At 47.8% G+C, this 27,380-nt stretch overlaps 2 protein-coding genes across 7 annotated transcripts in view; both read right to left on the reverse strand.

Annotated features, from left to right (window-relative positions):
* STAC3 (SH3 and cysteine rich domain 3) overlaps positions 1-14,994 on the reverse strand; it is a 38,411-nt gene extending 23,417 nt beyond the window's left edge. For both annotated transcript variants that reach the window (XM_015428078.1, XM_015428077.1), the window contains exons 1-2: positions 14,756-14,994; positions 7,328-7,388 (exon numbers count right to left, since the gene is read on the reverse strand). In XM_015428078.1, coding sequence (XP_015283564.1) covers positions 7,328-7,387 — 60 coding nt within the window. In that variant the 5' untranslated portion in view covers position 7,388; positions 14,756-14,994. The remainder of the gene's footprint in view (positions 1-7,327; positions 7,389-14,755) is intronic.
* Positions 14,995-21,439: 6,445 nt separating this feature from the next.
* Positions 21,440-27,380, reverse strand: part of R3HDM2 (R3H domain containing 2) — a 200,119-nt gene continuing 194,178 nt past the window's right edge. For all 5 annotated transcript variants that reach the window (XM_015428075.1, XM_015428076.1, XM_015428074.1 and 2 more), the window contains one exon: positions 21,440-21,803. In XM_015428075.1, the coding sequence (XP_015283561.1) occupies positions 21,457-21,803 (347 nt within the window). In that variant the 3' untranslated portion in view covers positions 21,440-21,456. The remainder of the gene's footprint in view (positions 21,804-27,380) is intronic.

The following is a 27,380-nucleotide window of genomic DNA, read 5'->3' on the forward strand; positions in this document are numbered from 1 at the left end:
CCAGGATCCCTGGCAACCAGCGCCATTAGCACGCACGTCTTTGACACATTCACAAGCAGTTCAGATACACAAGTGGCAAAAAGTAAAATGGAAGGAACACCCAGAAGACTCTTAGCGCCAGCGTTCCCTCTAAGCTGAGCTAGTGTGAGCTAGCTCACAGGTTTTTAGCCTCCAGCTCACACATTTTTGTCTTAGCTCAGGAAGGGATGGCCTCCAGAGCAAACTAATTGATGCTGTAGCCAGATTGCTGGCTCACAACTTTAATGCCAGTAGCTCACAAAGTAGAGTTTTTGCTCACAAGACTCCACAGCTTAGAGGGAGCATTGCTTAGCGCCTGTGGCCAAAAAAAAAAAAAAAAAACTGGAGAAAGAACCAGGTGGCTGTGGTCACACACACTAAATAACCCACTTTCAATCCACTTTCCAATTGGATTTTGCCAGTTCACACAGTCAAATCCAGTTGGAAAGTGGATTGAAAGTGGATTATTTTGTGTGTGACCGCAGCCATGGTTTGGTTTCTGTGTTCCCACAATGATGCAAACAACTGCCCAGAGCGCACATACAGTCCTAGTGGCCTCTGTGCCACTGTGTGGAGATAACAACACATAACAAACTCTTTCACATGCAGTGACTTCACACCACCAGGAAGCAATAATGGCCTACTGAGGTGAGAAGACAAATCGCCAGACTGACAGGAAGAGCAGCAGCATAAGGAAAGCTGGGCTGGGGGACCAATCTCCACTGAAATTCATTTTAAGCAGGGCTAGCAACCAATCAAATTGGTTGCTGTTGATGATGTCGGTTAGCTTTCTGGCCAGTCATTGACTTCCTCACAATTCCGCAAAGGACCTTAGAAAGGTTTCACGTTTATAACCTCAAGAACCCTGTAAGGTAAGTTAATATTGTTATTCCAGTACTCTAAATTTGGGGCAGTGGGTGAATCGGACACATAGCAGCTTGCCAGAGGTGACTTAGTTATTTTATTTATTTAAAAACATTTTTATTAGACTTAGACAAGATGCTGTTTCATGGCAGAGGTGAGATTACAGATCAACCTGTTACCTAGTACACCGTCTTTAACTGGTTACGTTTAACTAAATATGCATATTAGCAAAACTTCTGCACAGGTGCTTTTGGGGAAACACTGAAGGAAATATTAATTTCCAATTCAGCAAAAGCTACCCCTTCTTATTCGGAGAAGAGGCCTCCAGGGTTCCCGCTAGGTTGAGTTACTGTGAGCTAGCTCACAGTTTTTTTAGCCTCCAGCTCACACATCTTTGTCTTAGCTCAGGAAGGATGGCTCCAAGGCAAACTAATTTATGCAGTAGCCGAATCGCTCGCTCACAACTTTAATGCCAGTAGCTCACAAAGTAGGATTTTTGCTCACAAGACTCCACAGCTTAGAGGGAGCCTTGGTGAGAAGCAGAGGAGGTGTCGTGGACCCACCAAGTCCAGCAGAGCAATGAGATGAAGAGGACTCCTCTAAGGAGGAGGAGGGAGTCAGCAGACCTGACCCAAACCCACAGCCTGTGGCAGAGGTACTGCAGGAGGAGGCAGTCCCTGAAGGGCCTGACATAGATCTTCGGCCAGGAGCCGGCACACTGGGCCCCTCAGCTTCCCAGCCCTGGGCTGGCAGTGGAGAGCCAGGTGCCAGCCAATTCACCCCCTCCGTCACCAGAGCCTTGGGAACACCCTTTTGGACTTGAAGCCGTGAGTCTCAATTAGTATTTCCATGTCGTCTCCTACTAAAAGATGAGTTTGAGCATGGGATGACCAACCTACAGGTGTGGCTTGGAGTTCTCCTGCAATTGCGCCTGATCTCCAGACTAAAGATTAGTTCCGCTACTGGAAAGAGCAGCACCAGAGAGCGGACTCTCAATTCCCACTGAAAACCCCCCCCCTCAAATTCTGCCCTCCACAGGCACCATCCACAAGTTTCCCAAGAATCTCCCAAGCTGGAGTTGGTGGCCCTATTTGAGAACCAAGATGTCAGCTACGCTGCCATGGGGGTTGGGGAGCTCGGTCTGTGTCTGGTTAATTGCTACTGCATTCCTTTCTGTGCTTTTTCTGCTTTGCGCCGAAATGCTTATCTATACAGATGTGCAGGAGGGAGTTGTATTGTCTGGGTTTTTCCTAGGTGCCGTGGGAGAGTGTTGGTTCTCAGCTTTAGCTACCTAACGGTCTCCAAGCTTTATCCCGCGCATGGGAGGGTGCCTAATTAGCCAGTGCTGTGGGGGGGGGGTGCATACAAACACCCTATATCCTATTACGGCCATGGGGCCGCCACCATTCTTAACAGTGCTTATGTTACTGCATCTGTAGCTCTGCAATAAAAGTATTACCGTTCTCGAATGCGTGTACTTCGTTGTTGGCTGTGGGTTCTGACACAAGATAGCTTGTTTTAAAAACTCCAAATATACCCTCTTTTCAAAGCCCCACCAATTAAAACTGCCCCACAGCAATCAATCGTCTAACTGGTGAGTCCACTGGTCAAAGCTTGCAGCCTTAACTTTAAACATCTGTCACATTACCAATCCTTTGTGTAGCGGAGGCCTATGCTTGTCTCCAGAACTCCGTTATTTTACCAGGTGAGCAGCTGTGGAAATGCACAGACCTTTGAAGAAGTGAACTCAGAGGAAACAGGTTCTGTATTTGCAGCAGACGTTGGCTGTGCCTGGCATGGATTGGCTGAAACAACTGTGATGTCAGTAACTCCCTTCCTATCAGAGAGGCTTTTCTACATGGCTTTAAGGAATGGAAACGGATGTATACTTACTCAATTAAGTGTCTGTGTGCAGCTTTAAAAATTAGGAAAAAGGCGGCTTTGAAGCATGGGGTCAGGAGAGCAACAAACTCCCTACTGAATCAGCATTTGATGTTCTGGCTAGTTTGCCTAAATTATATTGAAAAAGCTGGTGTGTTGGGGGGGGGGGCTTGATATGCCATAGAGAGACCCTGGAGCGCTAAAGACCTCTTCGCATCCAAGGTTTGTTATCCATACATCTAATAGTGACATATGGTGCCCATCTGTGGATATCTAAATCCACAGATTGAGGCTACTAAACAGATTTTCCTGCAAACTTGGGGGAACCCCCCAGATTTGCAGAAAAATCTGAAACCTTTTTTAAAAAAAATACATTGGGTTGTGTGTGTGTGTGTGTGTGTGTTAAATTCTTCTTTCTTCTTCAAAGCCAGAGGTGGCAGAGTCTAGATTTAGCAGCAGTGGCTGCTGGGAGCTGCTCCAGCCCAGAGTAGCTCTCAGATCCTGCCCCCCACTGCAGCCAGGTTCAGAGGTGGGTGGTGGGACCTGAAGCTATGCCAGGCTTGGCAAGGGGGAGATGGGATTTTCCCCCTCCCCCCATCTCACAGACACCCTACTTTGTAATCTCTAAATTTCAGCCCCTTAAGGCACTGTTAGCTTCATCACTTCAGCCTGATGGTGTTCATCTTGACCCCAAGCCATGTGGCCTGCCAAGGGGGAGACATTATTCTTCACTGACCCAGATGTTCCTTTTTTCGCTGCCAGGGTAGGGAGACGAAGCAGAACACTGAGAAGCCTTGGGAAAACCTGCAGTCAGCCTGAGACAGCTGAAATGCAACCCCTCTCCTGAGGCTGAAGTTGCTAACACATGTCTCAGGGGAGAGAATCAGCTAATAATCCTTGGGCATTTGTTCACGGATGTTTCCTTGCACATGGACAGGGCCTCCTGGGACTCTGAAATCCAGCAGTTTAATGACATGTGGAAATTGTTGCAGTATTTAGTGGATTGCAGCAGGAGTTGGCAGCTGCAAGTCTACCAATGGGCACAACTCTGGGCTGAGCCCAACATCGAAAAACCGGTGTGCTAGTATGCAAATGCTGCATCAAGAGACTCGGTTCTGTCTTGCCTACATACCATGTGAAAACTATGAAGACTTTGACTAACATCTTTATGTACATTGCTCTGTGGCTGCTCCTCGATGGAGGAAGAGCAGCTTCACGCTGGCCTTATTTATTTTATTTTTCTATTTACTTCATTTGTACCCTGCAGTTCTCCCCAGTGGGGAAGCACATTGGCTCGCACCAGTCTCCTCTCCTCCATTTTATCCTCACAACAACCCTGTGAGGTAGGTAAGGCTAAGAGTGCATGACTGGCCCAAGGTGACCTACCAAGCTCCTGTGGCACAAGGGAGGATTTGAACCCAGGTCTTTCAGATACGACTGCAACACTCTTAACAACTATGCTATGCTGGCTCTCACAATCAAGAGTCTATGTGCCGCTTGGCATTTTACAAGAAGCCTTCCCTGTAGCTCCTTACAGACACCAGCACAACTGGTGTCTGCACCCCCCCCCCCCAGTTCCACTTCAGTTGCCCTTTACTCCTCCAGTGCTCTAACTATGCCGCTATTATAAAGACACAAGGGGCGGGACCCGCGATACTCGCGGGGGGGGGGACCTCCACACTTATGAGGCGATCTCCCCCCCTTGCGTCTCTCCCCCCCTGGCTCCAAAGCGAGGCCCGTGCCCGACTAGCCATTATACTAAGAGAAGAACGCCATCTTAACCGCATGTCTCCCCAGCTCAACCCGCTGCTCCTCCTAAGAAAATGGCTCTTGGAAGGGTGCAGTTTGCATTGGATATGTTTGGGGCAAGAGAAGAGCACTTAACTCTTTCCTGACTCATTCTGCATAATCCACCTTGAGTCCCCTGAGAAAGGCAAACTATAAATAATGTAAATAAATAAACTTCTTACTGCTTTGGAAAGAAGGTGGGCAGTGCTTTAACTTTATTTAGGAGGTAGAGGCACCACATTTTCAGCATAGCTGGTGGTACCTCTCCTGAACCCCCCCCCCAAGTTTCAAAAATATTGGACCAGGGGGTCCAATTCTATGAGCTCCAATGGAGGGAAAGCATTTAAAAGGAATGCAGTCCCTTTACATGTGATGGTCTGGTATGAAAAATATATATATACAGACATGTGCTAGATGCCCACAAAGCAATACAACAACGAATGAGACTAGATGAAAGCCATAACATCATGTAGTGTCTGATGAGGAGGAGGAGGAGGAGATTGGATTTATACCCCGCCCTTCACTTGGAGTCTCAAAGCGGCTTACAAACTCCTTTCCCTTCCCCTCCCCACAACAGGCACCCTGTGAGGTGGGTGGGGCTGAGAGAGCTCTGACACAAACTGCTCTTTTCAAGGACAGCTGTGCCAGAGCTTGTGATTGACCCAAGGTCACATCAGCAGGTGCAAGTGGAGGAGTGGGGAATCAAACCCGGTTCTCCCAGATTAGAGTCCGCACACTTAACCACTACACCAAACTGGCTCTCATAATAAAGAACAACGACATATTCCTTCATAGAAAAAATACAAAGGTCGATAAAGGTTCACGCAGCAGTCTGCTCCCGTCTCCCAGTCTATGTCCCTCTAACAGTCTTGTATCCTTAACCAAATTTACAAAAGCAGTTTGCTCCAGACTCAATCAATCTGTGTCTCTCTTTCAGTCAACACTTTTTCCAGATATTTAAATGTTTCAGACCTCGGGTCTTTCCTCAGGAACGGATCCTATATAGGACTCTCACATTCAGTCTTACATTCAAGTTGGCACTTTCATTGATCTACTTGGGCAAGGTCTCCTTCCTTACTTCCAAGCGTGCTAATGGGTCCATTTTACTTTGGCGTGGAGATCCGTTAGAATCCCAGATTTCCGGCCAACACCTGGATGCTGGATAAGTAGGATAACCAAACTCTCAATAGTAAGTAGGATAATCAAATCTCAGTATTAAGTAGTATAACTGAGCACCTGGAGGTTGGCAACCCTATTTATTGGGATATTTTGTCTTGGGCTTTCTCTCATTCAGAGCTTTCCCCCTTAATTTTAAAACCCAGGATTAGGATGAAAGAACGACAATATAGGTTGGCAGGGCTTTTTTTGTAGAAAAAGCCCAGCAGGAACTCATTAGCATAATAGGCCACACCCTGACACCACAGCTCATTAGCATATTAGGTCGCAGCCCCCTGTTGCCAGAAGTGTGGTCATCCAGCCACACCCACCTTTTGCTTCTTATTCTGTTTACCTTGTTTGTTGTCAACACCCAGGGCCTTTTTTTGTAGCAGGGACTCTACATCCTAATGAGTTTCTGCTGTTGGGTGTGGCCTATTATGCTAATGAGTTTCTGCTGGGTGTGGCCAACTCAGGAGCCAGCCGGAACTCTGTTCCTGTGCGTTCCTGCCCAAAAATAGCCCTGTAGGTTGGTCATATAGTGTTAGAATACGATTCTGTTGGTCTTAAAGGTGCCCCGGACCCAAACTTTGTTCTACCCCACCTTGAATCTCTCACCCTGGAAATCCTGTTGGTCTTTTAAGGTGCTACCAGACTTGAAACTTGCTCTTCTGCTACACTGAAACAGCTTACCCACCTGAAACTCCCTTTGAGACGGCGTTTCTTGAAGAACAGCCCATCGCGACAGATCATTTTAGAAACAGAAGGGAGTTTCAAAAGCCGTTTGATATCATTAGGGTGGCCAACTTTTGAGGTCCAGAATTCTGGGTAGGGGGAGTCAGGCCTTAGGTGGTGCTCAGCAGATTTCGAGAACCAAGGAGGGTTCAGGTTAAAGCTTTTTGTTCACCACCACGGAGGGTGCCGGCAGACACGGTGGGCTGAACCCGAGCTACCATGCAAGGAGAGCATGAAGGAGCCACACACAAGAAGAGAAGGTGAGAATAGTCTTTGTGGCTGCCTTGTGGTCAAATTCCTTTGCAGCCACCTTTCTTCCTCCTTGTTCTTTTAACCAGGCAGCCTTGTCTTTTTTTAAAAAAAAAAGACTCATGCACACTTAGCCAGTTTGCCCTCCCAACGGGGCAATTGGCAACCCTTGTGATATGGTATGACAGTCTTCTGCTTGTGGTGAAAAGAAAAACACATTTAAAGTCCCCTTGGGTGTGCTGGAAGCGATGCACTTTGGATCCCAGCCGTAAGAGAGAGCTCGGCTTACGACTAAGGCTGAGCAAGCCAGCTAAATAGCATCCCAAGCCACAGTAGAAAGCACGGGCCACGCTGCGCCCACGAAGTAAGACAGCACGAGAGGCAGACTGCAAAAGCCTGATGCTTCAGGGATCTAGGCAAGTCGGTGGTGATGGTGACCAAGAGTTGGGTATTGGGATGGGTTGAGCTTGGGCCGTTTGCACGTCCAGTTGTGGCTCCCATGGCCGCAACCAATCAGAAGGAATCGGCATCTTTCAGTATTCCAAGGGACACTATTTCCCCATGGCTGGCAGTACGAGAATCAGGGCACAGAGGGGGTCAATATCCTACCGCCCAGAGCAGCCCCAACAGCACTTACCCCTTTCCCGCCTTCAGACATGGGTGATGCAGGTGGCTCAAGGATCTCTTTTTCGGTCATACTGCACGAAGAGAGATGCAAAAAAGTAAGGGATGCACGGACAAAACACAGGAGTAGGGATGTGCATTCGGTTCGTCTGAACCCAATGCACTCCCAAAAATGGCCCATTCGGACCCCTTTCAGGCTGCTGCAGGCCGATTCAGATTCTCTGATCTGAATCGGCTTGCCACGAATTGCTGCCGCGGCCCCATTATATCCTATGGGCCATTGAAGTCAATGGCGAAAGCATAGGGTATATTCTGGGGGCTGGAGGGGAGGCAGTTTGAGGGAGAGGCTCCAAACTCACAGGGTAGCTGCTGGAGCCTCTCCCCAAGATACCAACCAGATTTCAGGAACATTGGACCAGGGGGTCCAATTCTATGGGCCTCCAAACAGGTTGCCCCTATCCCCTCCATTGTTCTCTATGGTGGGGAAAAAGTAACTTTTCCCCCATCATAGAGAACAATGGAGGGGATGGGGGCAACCTGTTTGGGGGCCGGTAGAATTGGACCCCCTGGTCCAATGTTCTTCAAACTTGGTTGGTATCTTAGGGAGAGGCTCCAGCAGCTACCCTGCATGTTTGGAGCCTCTCCCTCAAAGCCCTTCCCCTCCACCTCCCAGAATATACCCTATGTTTTCGCCATTGACTTCAATGGCCCATAGGATATAATGGGGCTGAAACTGACATTCGGCTGGCCTAAAGACTCCTGAATCGCTGGTACTGCCGAAATTGACATGCAGGAGTCTTTATGACCACCGAAATTGATTCTGCCCCATTCGGCAGAATCCGAATCGGCCTAATTGTTGTTGTTGTTGTTTTGCACACACCCACACAGGAGCCTCTGCAGTTTCCAAAGAAGAAACAGAGCTCTTCCAGCAAGGATGGATCTCAGCTGGGACCTAACCATTAGTGACTGGTGGTGCTTCCTGGACCCGTGACATCACTGAAATGGGCCCAAACTAAACCCCCACAGTGTTTGTTGTATGGATACTGTACATCGCCCAGAGCCCTGCAATAGCAAGGATTGGGCTATTAATAATTCATATATAAATAAATAAACCGCAGGTTTTTATGCTAGACATAAAGTCATATAATATCTGATCGACCACTAGAGGGAGCAAAAAAAGTGCAGAACAGGGGGAAATCTGAAGCAACAAGAACACACAAGTGAGGAAAATGAGAATGCAGAAAAGCCCTTAGTGTCAATGTTTAACCCTGCCACATAAGAGTACCTCTGAACACACACACACACAGAGGCTCTCTTACTCCAGTAGGAAGTAGCCTTTTAACTGGTACAGATTATCTAGCATTCACTTCATTGGTAGAACTAGATGGGAGATACAGTGGCTTATTGGAATTATATAGAATATAACTGGCTGATGTGTAGCTGCATCTTTTCAAATAATTAAAGGCATACCAGCTGTTTACACACAAAGGTTTTGTCCTTCCTTACAGCAGTTCTGTTTTGAGGAACATGCACCGGCTGTTGTCCTCTCCTTGTCTCACTCCTCTGTTCCCCTCTGCTTTGCTGCGATCTTTCCCCAAACCTGGTTTGAGACAATCTTTTTGGCTTTTGGACATTGTGTAGACCAGGGGTCCTCAACTGGCTGCCCATGGGCACCATGGCAAAGGTGCCCACTGAGTGCTTTTAGAAAGTGGGTGGGGTCAGGTGAAACTTTGCCCAGCAAGGCTTCTGATAGGCCACTGGAGATTTGATTGGCTGTGTAGATTTTTTGAAATGTTGCTTTGGCAGTGGCTACCACCACATCACAAAGATCTTCACGGTGTGATTGAAGGTAAGAGCTATGGTAGCCATTTTGTGGCTGTGCCCACCACAGTACATTTGTATTCCAAAGGTGCCGAGCAGCTCCAAAAGGTTGGAGAACCCTGGTGTAGATGGAAAGGTAAGCAGGTCTTGCCATTTTTCTCACCTCAATTCCTGCAGCAGCCGTTTCCTTCCTCTCCTGTATGGCTTTCTATATTGTCTTAAGGCAGTAATAGCTATATCGCTATAACATTATAACATTGTAACGATCTATCCCAACAATGTACTAATTCACAGCTTTCACTATTTTTTGACAAGTCAGTCTAGCCCTTTTGGTTGTGGTGTTAGAAGAGGAAAGATACTGGCTGCACATTTACCCTTATAACTCCACAACTAAAAGGGCTAGAGTCTTTCTTTGTTTAGAAAAATTAAGTCTGGGATTAGACCATGGTTGGAATAGATTGGTAATTTTTATACAGTGTTATAACATTATAACAATTTTTTTAAAACCTAAAAAAGCCCTCCACTGGCAGAGGGTGATGGCTACAAGGAAAGTGAGGGGGAAAGTGCAAGGGAAAGTTCCATGCGGGTGCTGTGATGCCACTGTGAATGCCGCAGCAAGACCCCACAGAGAATCATCTCCGTGTGGGAGCAGCCCAGCAGACAAGCCCCTAGTGTCTTCATGGGCCCTTATTTAGCCTACACAGCCACTTCAGTTTGCAGAATGAAACAGAACATCACCATCCATTACTTTTATCTGATTTGTTGTATGTTTTTAAGCTATTGTTTTATCATTGATGTATATCGCCCAGAGCCTTGGCTTTACAAGGATGGGGCGATCCATAAACTGAATGAATGAATAAATAAATAATACAAAGACATCTCCCTCCTAAACGTTTGTTCTGCGGCCTCCGGGAATCTTTTCCCATCCCATCCTACATTCTTTCCATTCAAAGCACGATGACAATGCATAATTCTGCCAACGCGCAGCTCCCTCGTCCTGTTTAGCTTCTTCTTATTAATAGCTTACAAGAAGACTGGGTTCATGACACATCTCTCCCTTTTTGTTTTGTTGTTCAGCCGCACAGTCGAGTCCAACTCTTTGCGACCCCATGGACCAGACCACGCCAGGCCCTCCTGTCTTCTCTCATGCTCCGGAGTTTAATTTCATGTTCGTTGCATCGGTAACACTGTCTAACCATCTCATCCTTTGCCGTCCCCTTCTTCTTTGACCTTCACTCTGTCCCAGCATCAGGGTCTTCTTCAGTGAGTGCTCACTTTCTCCCATCTTTCCCTCCCCCCCTTTGATTGAACCAAATTCCCAAAGTACAAGCAATCCACAAGAACTTTGTGAATGAGTGAGCAATCTGATTCACCAATGAGTAACTGCAATCAACGCCTACGCTTTTGGGATTGAGATGAGCTTCCAGGCAGCCACAGGCCTGAGTCCTGCCTTTCAATTTTAGAAGTACATGGGAAAGGAGACTCCTAGACAGTTCAGAAACAATTGCTAGGGACCAGACTCTGGACGGGCCTTCCTGTGCCTCATCAACATTCCCTTGACTCACTTGTGACTGTGAATACAAAAATCTGGCCTGAAGTCAAGAGCTGGAACCCAGTGCACCTCCTGGCACATCCCTGCCAAACAGTTAAGGGTGCTGTGGCTGTAGGGTTGCCAGCTCCAGGTTGGGAAATCTCTGGAGATTTTGGGGGGTGAAGTCTGGAGAGAGACTTAGGCAGTGTATAATGCCATGGAGTCCATTTTCCAAAGTAGCCATTTTCTCCAGGGGAACTGATCTCAGTTACCTGGAGATCAGATGTAATCCCAAGAGATCTCGAGCCACCACTAGGAGATTACAAAAAACCAAGAAGGGATCACAGGTATAGGAAATGCAGCAAACAAACAAACACTGTGATATAGATGACAACACATGTTAAGTAAGAATCTCTCCTTATATATAATTGAATAGTGGGTGCCAAAGTTCTAATTCTAAAATGCACTCCCTTAGTGTATGGCTGATGGCACTGCTCCTCAGCATATATCGCCACCAATCAGAAGGCAAAGCCCGGGTCCCGCCCACACCACAACTGCTGCGACAACCTGGTCTTTTGCATATGGAAGCTGATTGGACTTCACTCCATTCCACACCTCAAACCCCCCCCACTGTTTGCCCAGAGCCAGAGCACTCTCCCAGAGCCTCTTTCTAGATCCCGTTGTATTTATTTCCACAACGGGCCTTATTTCTAGTCATACTATATTGTAAAACTTGGCAATATTACAGGTCCATCATTCTCAATGAGCATCCGGATATAGACTCATTTCGTCCCAATCTTCCTCAGGAAGAATCCTATGGTAATGAAGGTTGTCAGCCTCTTGCTACAGTTCAATGTTCTGTTTAAGAGCAACCCCATGTTTAATTTCTTCTTTATATTTTTCAAATAATCCTGAAAAATAACCCATGGTATTTTAAATAAGCAACATGAAGCTGAATGGAATATTATACAGGCTTTTCATATTAATTTATAATTTGAATTTTTTAGTTTTTAATTTTTTTAAAACTCACTTCTGGTTCACTTAGACACTTGAACATGGAACCAGAAGTAAGCTTTTTTAAAAAAATTAAAAATGAAATAATTCAAATTATAAATTAATATGAAAAGTAGCAAAGATTGGAATACCTTTTGGTCTTAAATAAATGGAGCACAGAAAGCTGGAGAGAGCTACCTGCAACACAGAATAAGCATTCAGGCAATGCAAGCTTCTTGCCGTTTGAATTCTTTATGAGAAATGTAAAACAAAACGTATGCATAGCTTGTGCAAATGATTAAAATTGGCCCACCAGGGTCATGCTTCCAAGAGTGGGTGGAGGAGGACCCTGGCACTTTTAATTTTTAACTCCACTGCACTTATATCTTGTGGGAACAGCAATCACAGTCGTTTCCTTTCACTGGATTTAGAACATTATCTCCGCAGTTCGTGCTATCATGAAATGCTTGCCTGCGCATTCAATGTCTTTTTTTTTACTCCAAGACAAGCTAGTAAGGGAAGATTTTAAAAAAACAGCAGAATGCAGGCAGAAGAATTATTATTCTTATTATCCTTCTGAAAAGTACAGATATGCCAGGTTGCAATGTTGCGTTCGCGGCATATTTAGGCTGAAGCTGTCAGTCCTCCCGGGGCTACTCTCTCAGGCTGAATCCAGAGTACTCCTTATTATGGTGAAGGTGGATCATTTCACTGGTGGAACAAGGGTTTGGGAAGGGAGCAGCGGCATCTTCTGCAACGCTATAAGGTTGCACATGCTTCAGTCCTAAAATAATTTCTGAAAACAGTCTTGGAGCGCGCAGTGAGCAAGAGGAAAACCGCTGCATTGTTACAATGGCAATGAGTTCCCACAAGGAGTCATGGGAAGTGTAGTTTGGTGAGGTTGCTCTGTAGCCCCACTCACAAGACTACAGACCCCAGGGGTTGCTGGAGAGAGGGACCAGCAAACCAGGTTTGTGGGGTTTTTTTGCCATTTCCATCAATTTGACAACACAGGGGTGACAAAGAAGATAGTCTCTTGCACTTAAGAGCATAAGAGAAGCCAAAGCTGGATCAGGCCACTGGCCCATCCAGTCCAACACTCTGTCACACAGTGGCCAAAAATGCCAGGTGCCATCAGGAGGTCCCGCAGTGGGGCCAGGACACTAGAAGCCCTCCCACTGTTGACCCCCCCCCCCAAGCACCAAGAAGACAGAGCATCACTTGCCCCAGAGTTCCTATCTATACCTTGTGGCTAATAGCCACTGATGGACCTCTGCTCCATATGTTTATCTAATTCCCTCTTGAAGCCGTCCATGCTTGTAGCCGCCACCACCTCCTGTGGCAGTGAATTCCATGTGTTAATCACTCTTTGGGTGAAGAAGGACTTCCTGCCCACCCACTCCCCAAGAACGCCTGGGTTGATTTCTCAGAGTTTGACATACTTAAATGATGAGGAAAGAATCGAGATTAGTTCTGAAAGGAGCTCAGACGCACAAAATAAGAGGTAAGTACACTGTTAGTGCTCAGTGAGATCAAACCTAGTCCAGCACTGAAAAGGAGCAAGCACAGCACTCAGTTTCTATAGAGACAGCTGTTGCGCCCCCAGTCTGCTGGGCAGCCGTGCTGTCTGCTTTTGGAAGTGCCTATACTTAACTCTTGAGTGTGTGAAGCACGAGCTGTGGTTGCTCAGCTGTGAAGCGGAGGCATGGGTGTTCAGAAGTGCTTTTCATTACTACTATTCCAGTTATTGGAGTTCTGGTGCTGAAAACTAAGGGTCAGTTGCTGATCCCAATCACAAATCAAGCCCCGCCTGAGACCAAAACCCGGAAGGCTGAAATGCAGTTGCAAAATCATCCTTCCTGTGCGGTCAACCATCAGTTCGAGAACCTGGCGCAACCACATTTGTCACACGCCAGAATACCGCACAGACCCACGGCTGGAGAAGTCAGAAAGTGCTCCAAGTGGCGCATGTGAAAAACACACTCCCATCCATCATCCAAGTTCTCTTAAAATTACCAAGGGTTTCTCAGCAAGATAGGAGCCAAGCCCTGATGTCAAAGTAGGAAGAAATTTCTGGTCCCCAACATGGGTATCCCTGGACCTTCCTTTCCATTTAAGCATTTCACCCCATCCTCCAACGACACAGCAAAGAAGTGGCCCAGATGTTCACCAGGCCTGCTACGCCTGCCACTGCCGATGTCATTTGTAGCTCAGCAGAAAGGCATTCGGTCCTCCCAGTGCGTCGCTACTCTGGAGTCTCTGTGCCCACAAATGGATCCGAAGACTCAGCAGCAGCCAAGGCAACAGGCATGAGCCTCGGATTCCTAGAGGTTTCATCAGAGCCGCCCGGCTTCCCAGTTATCTGCTCACGTAGTCTACATGGGGCTATGAGAGTGAAGCATAGCCTCTAGTGCAAAATAGAGGAAGTCACAACCTCTGGTTTTATATACCTGCCCCTCCGGTCTTCGATATTTTAAAAACAAGCACGCACACACACCCTGGACAAACCATGACTTGTATTTCAGATTGAAAGTTTAAGCTTACATTTCATTTGTTTGGAGCTGTCCTAAGGACCACAACCAGCCCCACCCCCGCCTCCTTTACAAAACTATCAAGAGGCAGCAGATGCCACAAGCTTTGTCTCTTTCGGGGTTTATCAATTGCCCATCTGCTGTGTGACGGAAATGAAAATATCTCAGGGAAGCCCAAAACTTCAGTTCCAAAAGCACAAGCTGAGAGCTCGCGGTGGCTCCCGAATACACGCTCTGGCCTACGGGTTCAAACACAGGGCAACTTTTCTAGACCATCACACCCCTCCATTCTCTCCCCACCCTCTGCCAGAATGGGAGATTCAGCCATCTTAAGTCTCCACACGGAGTCCCACGCAATTTCATCTACCTCCGGAAGCAAAAGAGGACATTTGGTTTACGGTGTGTGTGTGGGGGGAATGTGCTACTAAAAAGAAACAGAGCTTTTTCAGAGGGGGGGTGGGGCCACATGTCTTAATGGTAGGAGTCCAGAAGAGACCTCAGGGACATCTTGTGCCCATTAGCCAATGGTGGTAACAGCCGAGGGGCAGCAAAGGAAGTCACTTACCTTCAAGGATAAAAGTTCACACGAGCTGCCGATGTAATCCTTCCAAAAGCATCAGTCAGTCCCCCCCCAAACTCAGCTCTCTCATTGCCCTGCCCAACATTCCACTTTTTAGAGACTCGTGAAGGTAAGAGAGCGTTTCAACCGTTCCCGGGTTTCGACGTGCAAAACGTTTGCTGTCCCAGAGCCACAAGGAACTAGAGTGACAGGGCGAGAGGGGAAAAGACAGCTGCCATCCATTGGGAGGGCTGACACAGAGAAATCGGACACTGGACAGCAGTTTTTAACATGGCTTGGCGGGCCAAAGCGCTGGAGACGGCAACGCAGTCGCTCGGCCCACCTGTGGGGATTGGGGAGGGGTGGGAATCGTTGCAGATATGGGCAGGCGAGGTGGGGCAAAGGATGTGTTGGCCCCTGGAGGAGGTCTCAAAGGGAAATCATGTCCTGAGACAGGGACGGTCTCCAGTTCTGGTCTGCATTATTTGCACCCCATTGGAAAATACTATGAGCTCATGGGAAGAGATAGTCAGAACATGGAAATGAAGTCCCAATTCCACTACGCTTCTCCATTTTTCACCTATGTCACTCTGGCCCAACCAGCCTTGCTCATCCCTTGCATTTGGCAGTACATTTGTGTGTGTGGGTCAAATAGAGAATAAGAGATTGGATTTATGCCCCACCCTTCACTACCCAAAGTAGTCTCAGAGTCGTTTACAATCTCCTTCCCTTCCCCACAACAGACACCCTATGTGGTAGGTTCTCATGAGAGAACAGCTCTGACAGAACCATGGCTTGCCGAAGGTCATCTAGCAGCTGCAAGTGGAGGAGTGGGGAATCAAACCCGGTTCTCCCAGATTAGTGTCCGCACTCCTAATCACTACAACAAACTGGCTCAAAGTATACTTGAGGGCAATGCTCCCTCTAAGCTGTGGAGTCTTGTGAGCAAAAATTCTATTTTGTGAGCTACTGGCATTAAAGTTGTGAGCGAGTGATTTGGCTACTGCATAAATCAGTTTGCTCTGGACCCATCCTTCCTGAGCCAAGACAAAAATGTGTGAGCGGGAGGCTAAAAAACTATGAGCTAGCTCACACTAACTCAGCTTAGAGGGAACACTGCTTGGGGGTGGGTGTTGCACTGAGCATGCCACCAACTCCCAAGAAAAAGAAAATCAACCCTTTATTTCCCACTGACAATCAAATATTTTCCGTTTGAGGCAACTGAGGATTAAAAAAATTACTCCAATACAATCAGATTATACATTGCAAGATGAAACAAAAATGACAAAGGAGGAGCATGAACTGGCACAGGGCACTTGACTTCATTATGGTTGAGGAACATATGGAGTACAGCTTTTTAGTTCATTGCAAATTATGTTTTGGTCTCCCCCCACCCCCCCCATTTCTCCAGATCACTTTTCAAGCACAAGGGAACAGCGGTTATTGAAATGCCATGGACCGATTTGCTCTGCAACTTCCTCAGCTCTGTACTTCGTCGATTTTAAGTGCCTTATTGTTGGCAGTAGAGAATCTAGAGGAAAAATGGGAGAAGTGGGGAGGGATGCCTGTAATCCCCTAAAACTGAAAAAAAAAGCTCCTGCCCAGAATGGTTAAGGATATATGAGTGTGATTAAATCTATTCTGATGCACCACAACCTGGTTAAAAGGATGCATCTCCAAAATTGCAAAATGGTAAAACCAGAGAACCAGTGTGTCTCGAGGGTAAACAAAGCCATTGGAAAGCAGGGTACTGTTAACTGAGCAACTATGTTTTAATTAATTTGCACAATGTGTTTTTATTACATGTTCTTTTATTCACCAGGTGTTGGCTAGTTCTCTTTTTGGTGATTTTTGGTAATTCAGGGAATACCTCAACTGGCAAATTTAGTGGACTTATATTATGGTTTATTGAAAATGGATCTATAGAGGGAGCAGTGGGTTCATTTGGTTTAATGGGATAGCTGTAGCTTAACAGCAGTTTTGAAATTCTACTTTATTTTGTGGATATTGCCTTTAAGGATTCATCGAGGCTACGGGATGTGTGTGTACAGATGTATTCACCACATTACTTGACAATATGTGCTGTACAAATATTTTGAGATAATGGCCCGCTCAGGGCTATTTTGGGGCAGGAACGCACAGGAACGGAGTTCCGGCTGGCTCCCAAGTTGGCCACGCCCAGCAGGAACTCATTAGCATAATAGGCCACACCCAACATAAGAAACTCATTAGGATTGGCTACATTAGGGGTGTGTGGCCTAACATGCAAAGGAATTCCTGCTACAAAAAATGGCCCTGGGTTTTGACAAACAAGGCAGACAGAATAAGACGCAAAAGGTGGGTGTGGCTGGATGACTATACCTCTGGTACCATGGGGGTGCAGCCTAATATGCTAATGAGCTATGCTGTCATAGGTGTGGCTGGATATGCTAATGAGTTTCTGTTGTTGGGTGTGGCCTATTATGATAATGAGTTCCTGCTGGGCTTTTTCTACAAAAAAAGCCCTGGGCCCACTTATAGAAATGTTGTCAAAACCCATTTGGTTATTTTTTTATACAGAGTGTTCTATATATTTTATTGGCCCTGTGACATTACTATTCATTTATAAAAATTTACTTATTGTTATCATTTATTTATCCACTTTTCTACTCAGCCTTGCGGAAAGGGTTTAGCAGAGCTTTTCTCCCCATTGTCAACAATATCCCCCCTGTCTAAACGGGAGTCCTGACCTAGACCACCCAGGATAGACCAACCTCATCAGCTCTTGAAAGCTAAGCAGGATCGGCCCTGGTTAGCACGTGGCTAGGAGACCACCAAGGAAGGCCAGGGCTGCTCCGCAGAGGGAGACAATGGCAGACCACCTCGGCTCGTTCCTCGCCTTGAAAACCCCACAGGGTCACCACAAGGCAGCTGCAACTCGACTGCACAGTCTACCACCACCGCTATACAGGAATCAACCATGCCAGCTCCAGAAAGATGAATCCAGTGTTCACAGCAAAATTTTCTTCACACTGCCCAAACCTAAACCCCGTGGGGCAAGCCCATTTAGTCCCCCCCCCAGCCACCCACACTTACCTGGTTTTTTGTCCAGACAACCCTGCAAGGGGAAAACGTTCAAGGACAGACTCATTTCATGGATTCACGGGGAGTGGCTTCCTTAAGTTTTACACATGAAGCCCAGTAGAAAAGAGTAAGAGTCCAGTATCACCTTAAAGACTAACAATATTTGTGGTGGGGTATGACCTTTCTCTTCAGAAGTGAGCAGCTGTATCTGAAGAAGTGAGCAGTGACTCTTGAAAGCTCAAACACTGCCACAACTTTTGTTAGTCTTTTAATGTACTACTGGACTCTTGCTCTTTTCTACTGCTACAGACAGACTAACACAGCTACCCATCTTGCTCTACCCGTATGAAGCCCAGGTAGCTCATAGTTCTAGTTTCACACCTGGCCAATGCATGGATAAATTACATTGTACTTAGAACTACAGAAATGAGTTGTGTCAACTCTGTATGGTCCACTGTACACAGAATAGCGCTTTACAAATAAAAACACGATGTCATCTATGCTCAAGCGCAACACCCCGCACGTATGGCTGTGCAATGGACTCAAGGAAGAAATAATGCATTGTGTCTAGAACATAGATAGTCGGGTGGCTGTAAAACTACTCCGTTCTTCTTTTTGCAACCTTCCAGTGAAGAGGAAATACAGGGGGGCTTGCTGAATCTCTCGAGATGATAGCACAGGTGAGATACGAACCTGCGATTTTTGGTCCACTCTTTGCCACGAGCAATGCTGATGCAGTCCAAGAAACAGTGGTAGCAGTGGGGAGGGGGGATTGGGCAGGAATTCAGGTGGCCAAAAGAGAAGACTCCCAGACCCTCGTGTCAGTCTATGACTTTCTCCAGGGCTTGCAGCGGCGGAAAGAATGATGCAAAATGAAGCAGCCAATATGCACCGTTAAATAATGAACGCAGACTCTGCTTTCTTCTCGGCACGTCGTTTTTACATGTTAAGCGCAGCTCTGAGAATGTTCTCTAGACAAACTGGAGATTTCAATAAGGATGAGCACATCGGGGAAGATAAATATCACTGCAGGGAGGAATAGGGCAAACAGCAATGGTCTCGTTCAGGGTCGGGAGAATTGGCGTCCTCTCACCAACCAAATCAAGACCATCACGGCAAGGAAGGAGGATGGTTTAGACCCAAGGAGGTTTCTGTTCTATGTTTCCACCATTATATTACCCTAATATGGGGTACAGATCACAGATCTCCAGCGTCCGAGACTTCAAGCATACCTCAAATATAGAGGTGGTACTTAATTTCTAAAGCGAAAGAAGAAGAGACCGGATTTATACCCCGCCCTTCACTAGCCAACGGTGTCTCAGAGCGGCTTACAAACTCCTTTCCCTTCCCCTCCCCACAACAGACACCCTGGGAGGTGGGCGGGGCTGAGAGAGCTCCTGACAGAAACTGCTCTTTTTCCAAAAACAGCTCTTATCAGAACTACGGCTTGCCCAAGGTCATCCAGCCAGGTGCAAGTGGAGGAGTGGGGAATCAAACCCAGTTCTCCCAGATCAGAGTCCGTGCACTCAACCACTACACGAAACTGGCTCTCACCAAACTGAAAGGATACTAGAGCTCAACAATTAATTACGTACCTGAAAGTATTGGCCTTCAACCTAGAATGATGCGGCCTCTAAAAAACCTAGATGAGTAGCCACTGGCTGTCATGAACTTGGGGGTAGTTTATTTAGCATTACCCTACTGACCCCTTGGCATTACGGAACACATGAAGATCTGCCTTCTACTGAATCAGAGCCTTGGTCCATCAAGGTCAGTTATTGTCTACTCACTGGCAGCAGCTCTTCAGGGTCTCAGGTGGAGACACCAGCTCCTACACGATCCTTTTAATCGGAGATGCCGGGGATCCTGCGACCTTCTGCATGCCAAGCAGTCACTTCACCACTGAGCCACGGCCCCTCTCCCCACAGACTCAGTCCTGCTCCCACTGACTCAGCCGTCTCAGAGGTCCACGATTAAATGAGTTTCTGCCTCCTACCCACCCAGCATATTCCATCCCATCCCTCATATTAAAATAACTTTACCTCTCAGCTTCCCTTCTTGACCAGCTATGAAGAATTTTTTGAAGCATTTTCCGGCTTGCAGAATCACAGAACTTTGAGAATGCAATTGTGTTTTGGGCGTGTCAGTGCCATCAGATCCCTTCTGACCCTGTGAATGAATGACTTCCAAAACATCCTGTCGTCAACAGCCTTGCTCGGGTCTTGCAAACGGAGGGCCCTTGTGGCTTCCTCGATGGAGTCCGTCCATCTCATGTTGGGTCTTCCTCTTTTTCTGCTGCCTTCCACTTCTCCTAGCATGCCTGTCTTTCTCAATGACTCTTGTCTTCTCGTTGCATTTTAAAATGCCACAAATTAGGTTGGGGGGGGCGAAGATGGAGGGGAACACACACAGAGCATACCAGAATGCAAGGGGTTTCCAACAATGTTGTCTGGCTGGTCCGTTGAAACTGATAATGGGCAACTCCAGGCTCAGTGGGCATTAAGGAAACACTCAAGGCTATTGAGCAGCTATATATATATATTTTTAACACCAGCAAAAATTACTACTTATTAAGCACTGGTAACAAGGGCAAGCACCCTCGCCTAATGGCCGGCTAATAAAAATCTGAAACACGGAAAAGATATGAAACGTGATCAGATTTGGGGGTGGGGGGTGGAGATGCCTTGAAAGATGCCTTGAGTCAGTGTAAGAATTCGCTAAAATTTCCAGGTACAGTAAATTGTATGCAAATAACAGGTGAAAGATTCATGTAACACTATTATCGCCACTGAAGTGCTATTTTGTTACAGGTGTTTGTGTATGAGAGGTTGTGCGTTTGTGCATATATTTAAAATACAGTGGCTAGACCCAAAGGGAGGATTTCCACGCATGATTTCCCCTGAGTCTTGTGTAAGGAAAAGGGCACAGATATAGTTACATACTGTCTTATCGCTCATTTAGCCCAGAGTCAACCACCGCTTTGTGTTCCGACACCCGTTCAATCCACCCTTTCCTTCCATCCCTCCCCAATGTATCCGAGCAGACACTGGCAATGGCCAATATGGCTTGTCTGTGCGAGTCTCGCCCTCACACCATCAAACGACAGAGAGAGAGAGAGAGAGAGAGACAGGCAGGGAGAAAGCAGCTTTAAAGTGACAGACGATTTCTCTTTTTATATTTAAAAACCAAATAATAATAATAATATAATAAACCCGGATTAAATAAAATGTACAGTGAACATACCCAGCCAACATCTGTATGTGCAATTAAATACGGTTCCGTACCGCGGCACAACGCTGAACAAAAACAATATACACGTGTTCCGGAGAGGGGGGCGGGGTGTGTGGGACATGTTCTTTCAAGGAAAAAGAAAAAAAGGGGGGGGGGAAGTAATTAAAACTGAAACCCCCAAACAAAAAAACCAAAAATAATCAATTTATCTTCTCTTCATTCTGTCCATATAAATATCTCCAGGAAGATCCCCCCCTCCCCCACCAGAAATTAAAAAAGAAGGGGAAGTGCATGTGGAAATAAAGGAGTGTGTGGGGGGGACGGAGGAAAAAAGGCAGAAAGGGACCAGTTAGGGGCCGAGAGGGGGCCGGAGAGGTCAGTCCAGTGTGCTTGTTGCCCCCCCCCGCCTGCCCCTATTGGGAGCTGGCGCGCTCCAGCACACGCAGGTCGTAGTTCTTTTTGGCCACGCGCAACTTGAAGCGGCTGAGGGAGTTGTTGAGGCGCAGGGAGGCGTTCTGGGCTGCTGAGGGGCTGGGGAAGACGGCCACAATGGTGTATAAGGCAGCAAGGTCCGAATGCCTGCCGTTCTCCGCAGTCCCGTGGTTGTCGCCGCCGCCGCCCCCCCCTCCGGGACGCCCCTGAGTCTCTTTGAGCCACTGGATTTTGGCACCAGACATGGCGAGTTGGGTGAAGAGTTTGTCGGCCTCCGTGCGCGTGATGCCTTCGGGTAGGTCGGTCACCTCCAGCACGCGGCCCAACGCTATCGGGGAGCAAGGAGAGAGAGAGTGAAAGTCTGTCAGCCTCCTTGACGGTAGCAAAGGGAGTAAGTGGAAAGATGAGTGATGCGCATCCCCAGAAGTTCTGAATTCTGTTTTCAGCTGGGATACCAAGAGGGGAAACCTACTGTACAGAGGCCACAGGCATTCTGGGTGAGGCTGTGGCTAATTTAGACAGAAGGACCGGTTAGGTTCAAAACTGGGCTGGGGGGGTTTCCAACCCCCCCCCCCCCCCCCGTCTGCTGAAAGCACAACAATATAACTTGGTTGTTGATCCCCCTAGGAGAGGAGTGCCGTGGTGCCTGCCAACACTTTTCCTGGTGCCTGCCGACTAGTTTTAGGAAGTGCAGCAGGCCAGGTGGGGCCCCGATTGGCTGTGCAGATTATTATTATTATTATTATTATTAATCTTTTTATTGTTTTGTAAAATACATTACATACGACACATATTGGTTCTAGATTTCTACATATAGCAACTAAGATCATTACCATTTGACAACTATCCGCATACCATACAGCTCTAATACCTGCTAAGCTCTATAAATATAACCATTTATGGTAAATCTGCTTAGCTGGGAGTATATCATTCGTTACCATATAATCTAACACTGGGGCCCAGATCCTAACAAATTTGGTGTAAGTAGGAGTATCACTGTTAATCGCTCTCTTCAGGGAATCTGTAATTTTCGCCATTATAAACTGATCCCAGACTATCTCTTGCCACATAGCGATTGTGGGAGGAGCAGGGGATTTCCAAGCCGCTGCGATTGCTAACCTAGCAGCCGCTAATAAAGTTGATATGAGTTCTTTACTATTCCCTATCATTGATTCGTTCCACAGATTCAGCAATACCACTTCCGGAGTACAAGGTAATGCCTGTCTGGTGATTCCATTTATCTGAGTGATCACATTTTCCCCAAAGCTTTGGATTTCTTCACAACCCCACCAACAGTGGTAGTATGTCCCTATCTGGCTGCGCAGATTACAATAATGTTGTTTCAGTGACAGCGACCACTGCAGTGTTGGTTCTATTCTCTTCCTCATCGCTCTTTCGGTGCATTTTTTAAAATCACTCCTCTTGTGCCCTGGCACTTGGACTTTGAGTGTGGGCTCCACCTTCTGTGGTAGCCAGGTGGTGGTGGCGCCCACGACCGTGTCTGAATTCCAAACGGGCCCACAGGTTCAATGAGGTTGGGGACCCCCCTGCTATAGAAGGCAATCGTGGCACCAAAGTTACGGAATTCCCTCCCCAGAGACAGTCTTCTGTCCCCTTCTATCTGCAGGCAGGTGAAGATGCCTTTGTTTCCTCTGGTATCCCCTCAATGAACTCCCCACCCTGTGTTTTAGTTGCTTTCTCTGTGTGTGTTTTTACATATGGATGGCTGTTTTGCTTTTAATTGCTTCTATAATGTTTTTTGATATTGTGTGTGTGTGTGTGTGTGTGTGTGTGTGTGTGTGTGTGTTAACCGCCTTGGTGGCCCTGATTAGCAGAGAGGCAAGAAATGTATTTTGGAAGTACGTAAATTGTTCTGAATCTGGGCAGAGAGCTGGAAAAGATTGCAAAAACTTTCTTTCTTTTTTAAAATTACTATGCTTCTCTCCAACTGTATGAAATCCCACTCTCCTCCAATGCACCGGGTGTTTCCACATCATGACCCAACTCCAACATCTCAAGACACCTGGCGGTACCCAACCTCCTTTCATATCCTTTCATCAAGTTCCTACATTCTATTAAGCCAGGGGGTCCCCAACCTTTGTGAGCCTACGGGCATCTTTGGAATCCTGACACGGCAAGGCGAGCGCAGCCAAAAAAAGGCCCCCCGCGGAATGGCTACGGCAGGAGGCAGAGCCAGCCGCAAAATGGCTTCTGCAGCTTATCTTCTGTCGCACAGTGAGGATTCTTGTGCTGTGGTGGCAGCTGCTGCCAAAGCAATGCTTACAAAAACCCACCCAAGCATTAAAATCTCCCACGTCTAATCAGAAGCTTGGCTGGGGCAAAGCCCCACACGGCCCCACCCAATTTCTAAAAACACCTGGTGGGCAGTGTTCCCTCTAAGCTGAGTTGGTGTGAGCTAGCTCACAGTTTTTTAGCCTCCGGCTCACACGTTTTTGTCTTCGCTCAGGAAGGATGGCTCCAGAGCAAACTGATGTATGCAGTAGTCAAATCGCTCGCTCACAACTTTAATGCCAGTAGCTCACAAATTTTTGCTCACAAGACTCCACAGCTTAGAGGGAGCATTGCTGGTGGGCACCACGGCCCCCATGTTGGGGACCCCGACATTAAGCCCCTTCTCTCCACAGATACCATAAACCCTCATACATTATATCCCCAGCTTTCAACCACACCAGCCAGCAGTTCCCAGGGGGCCCATTTGTCCCGGTCATCGAAACCCAGTGCAGCTGCAAGCGAAACTCGAAGAACCCTCTGAGCCTCAACCGTGACAGGCTGATTTCCTGACTGTGTGCTCAAAACCTCTTTTGCCTCCCCGCCCCTCCCTGTGCCCCCAGGTTCGGAAACACTGCTCTAAGCGGAAAAGAATTTTTGTCCTCCAGTTCGTTCCAGGTTTGCCACCAGCCCTTTCTGCTGGTTCTTAAGCCGGGAGAGCTGAGCACCGCAGCCAAGGAGGCGTGTGTCTTGGCAGCGGCCCTGAGTCTGCGACCCAAGTAAGGAGCCATGCAGCGCTTCTAGTTTCCACTTAGCAGCAATGCCTGGGCCCTGGCAGGCGGGATGCTTTGCTAATATTAAACAGGCACGTAACAAATATAGCAGACCCACCCCGGGCTATTTTCCACTGGGAGGGGAGGGGAGGGGAGAGCTGGTGGAGATCTCATCCTTTAGAGTGATCTTAAAGGAACAGCAGAACACCATCGTGTACTTTGTTTACAGGGACAGGGGTTGTTTTCAAGAGTCCTCTCCGTTTGCGGGCAAGCAGAGTTCCCCTTGCCAACTTGGCATGCCGTGCCTGAATCTAACTAACAAGCTTCAGCTCAGCTCAGGTTGGCTAACAACGGTGCATCGAGAGGCTGACCAGCACAACTCAGCACTGTCCGCTGGCCATCTGCACGTAACTGGGAGGGAGAGGCAGGCCCCTAATCTTTGCTGCAATTATTCTGTTTCGTGTGTGTGCGTGCACCTGGAAGTCATGGCGATCTCTAGTGACTGACCCCTCCTGGGGGCTTGAAGGCTATTCAGAGAGGTGGCTGAATAAAGCCTGCCCCTGTCCTCCCGACTGCTGGTATTCCAAGGAAGTCTCCTATACAAGTACTTGGCAGAGTTGACCCTGCTTAGCTTCCGAGAGCTGACGAGATCGGGCTTGCCTGGGCTACCCGGGTCAAGGCTGCTGTAATTATTTTGTTGGGCAGGCTTTGCTAGGAAGTGACCCCTGCCTGTCACTTTCCCAAGAACACACAAGATGCCTTTGCACTTTCGTGGGCTAGACCTCATAAATGCTCCATGGGAGACAACGAGCACAGATACCCACAGGTAGCTACACGGTCAGCAGTGTCCCCTCTAATCTGAGTTAGAGTGAGCTAGCTCAGTTTTCTAGCCTCCAGCTCACACATTTTGCCTTCGCTCAGGAAGGGACGGCTCCAGAGCAAACTAGTTTATGCAGCAGCCAAATCGCTCGCTCACAACTTTGATGCCAGGAGCTCACAAAGTAGAATTTTTGCTCACAAGAGTCTCCACAGCTTAGAGGGAGCATTGGTGGACAGTGAAAGCAGAAGAACCGGGCCCTGGGTAGGGATGCCAACCTCCCGGTGGTAGCAGGAGATCTCCTGGGATTACAACCGATCTCCAGGCAACACCTGGAGAAAACGGCCTCTTCGGAAGGTAGACTCAATGGCATTATACCCTGCTGAGGTCCCTCCCCTCCCCAGGCACCAACCCCCCCATCTCCAGGTGTATCCTAATACCTGGCAACCCTAGCCACTGAAGGTGAGGTGGGGGTGGGTGGGTCTAGGCTACATGATCACGCAATAGGATGCTGGTTAGAAGAGATTTCCTTGGAGGAAAAGATTAGTTCTAACCACTAATGCTCCTCCCCCATTCTAAGCCAATAGAAAAGTTTCCCGCTAGCACTTTGCAGGTTCTAAGTTGAGATTAAATAGTGATGGAAGCAGTGGAAGAGATCGGAATCCTGGAAACTCACATTTTTGAAGGTAAATCCTACCCTTCGTACAGCCCATTCAGGTGAGAACGGCAGGGTGGGAAGCCATGACGGGCTTTGTTCACGATCATCGTGCCCAAAGGTGTTGTCCTGTCCTGTCATGGCTCTGGTTGCCTGGGTTCTGGTCCCTTTAGGAACTCGGGCAGCCCCTGACCTGGATAGGCCAGGCAAGCCCAATCTCATCAGATCTCAGAAGCTAAGCAGGGCCGACCCTGGCACCTCCAAGGAAGACCAGGGACACGATGCAGAGGCAGGCAATATCAAGCCACCTCTCTGAAACGTCCAAGCCCCACTAGGAGTCGTTAGAAGTCAACCATGACTTCCAGGCGTGCACACGCGTGCGCACACACAAAACCCCAAGAAACTTTGGCAGCCAAGGGAAAAACAACTGTCCTTTGTGGTCAGAGTGTACTTGGCAGAGACCAAAGACCAGGGAGGTTCCTCAGTTCCATGGCTGTTCTAATCAAGTGTCAAGATTAGGGCTGCCAGACTGAGGCTGGAAACCAGCAGGAGACTCACATCTGAAGGGACAGGTGGGGGCCTCGCTGTCAACATCAGTTCCAGCATTACATAGAAATAACATCATCACATTGTTGGTGACCCTCTAGCATTCGGCCAAAAATCCATGGTGTAACCTTGGACGTTGGGCGAATGCTAGCGCATCACCCGTTGTGAAGATGTCACTTCTGGGTTGCAGCAGAAGTGACGCAGCAGTGTCAGGACAACACCAAGTGCCCCCTCATCCCCCTGAGAGCCAGTTTGATGTAGTGGTTAAGTGTGCGGACTCTAATCTGGGAGAACCGGGTTTGAGTCCCCACTCCTCCACTTGCACCTGCTGATGTGACCTTGGGTGAGTCACAAGCTCTGGCACAGCTGTTCCTGAAAGAGCAGTTTGTGTCAGAGTTCTCTCAGCCCCACCCACCTCACAGGGTGTCTGTTGTGGGGAGGGGAAGGGAGAGGAGTTTGTAAGCTGCTCTGAGACTCCAAGTGAAGGGCGGGGTATAAATCCAATCTCTTCTTCTTCTTCTTCTTCTCCCCGCTGCCTGGCTGAGCAATGTCGCGAAGGGATGGTAGGGGCAGGTCTCCCGCCAACGCAGGAGACCCGGCAAGCTTAACTGAGGGGGCTTGAATAAGCTTTGCTGTAGAAGGCCTGGAACAGCAATACTTCCTGACCAAGGAATGAGCTGCAGCTGGAGTGACCGATATGATTGTGTACCTGGCTGATGCTGGTACTTTTTGCAGCCAACTGCTCGTGAGGTTTAGCCTGGAGAGGAGACGACTGAGAGGTGATATGATAACCATCTTCAAGTACTTGAAGGGCTTTCATATAGAGGATGGTACGGAGTTGTTTTCTGTTGCCACAGAAGGTTGGAACAGAACCAACGGGTTGAA

This window comes from Gekko japonicus, unplaced genomic scaffold (genome assembly GCF_001447785.1).
Source record: "Gekko japonicus isolate JY-2015 unplaced genomic scaffold, Gekko_japonicus_V1.1 scaffold1073, whole genome shotgun sequence".
NCBI classification, from domain to species: domain Eukaryota; kingdom Metazoa; phylum Chordata; class Lepidosauria; order Squamata; family Gekkonidae; genus Gekko; species Gekko japonicus.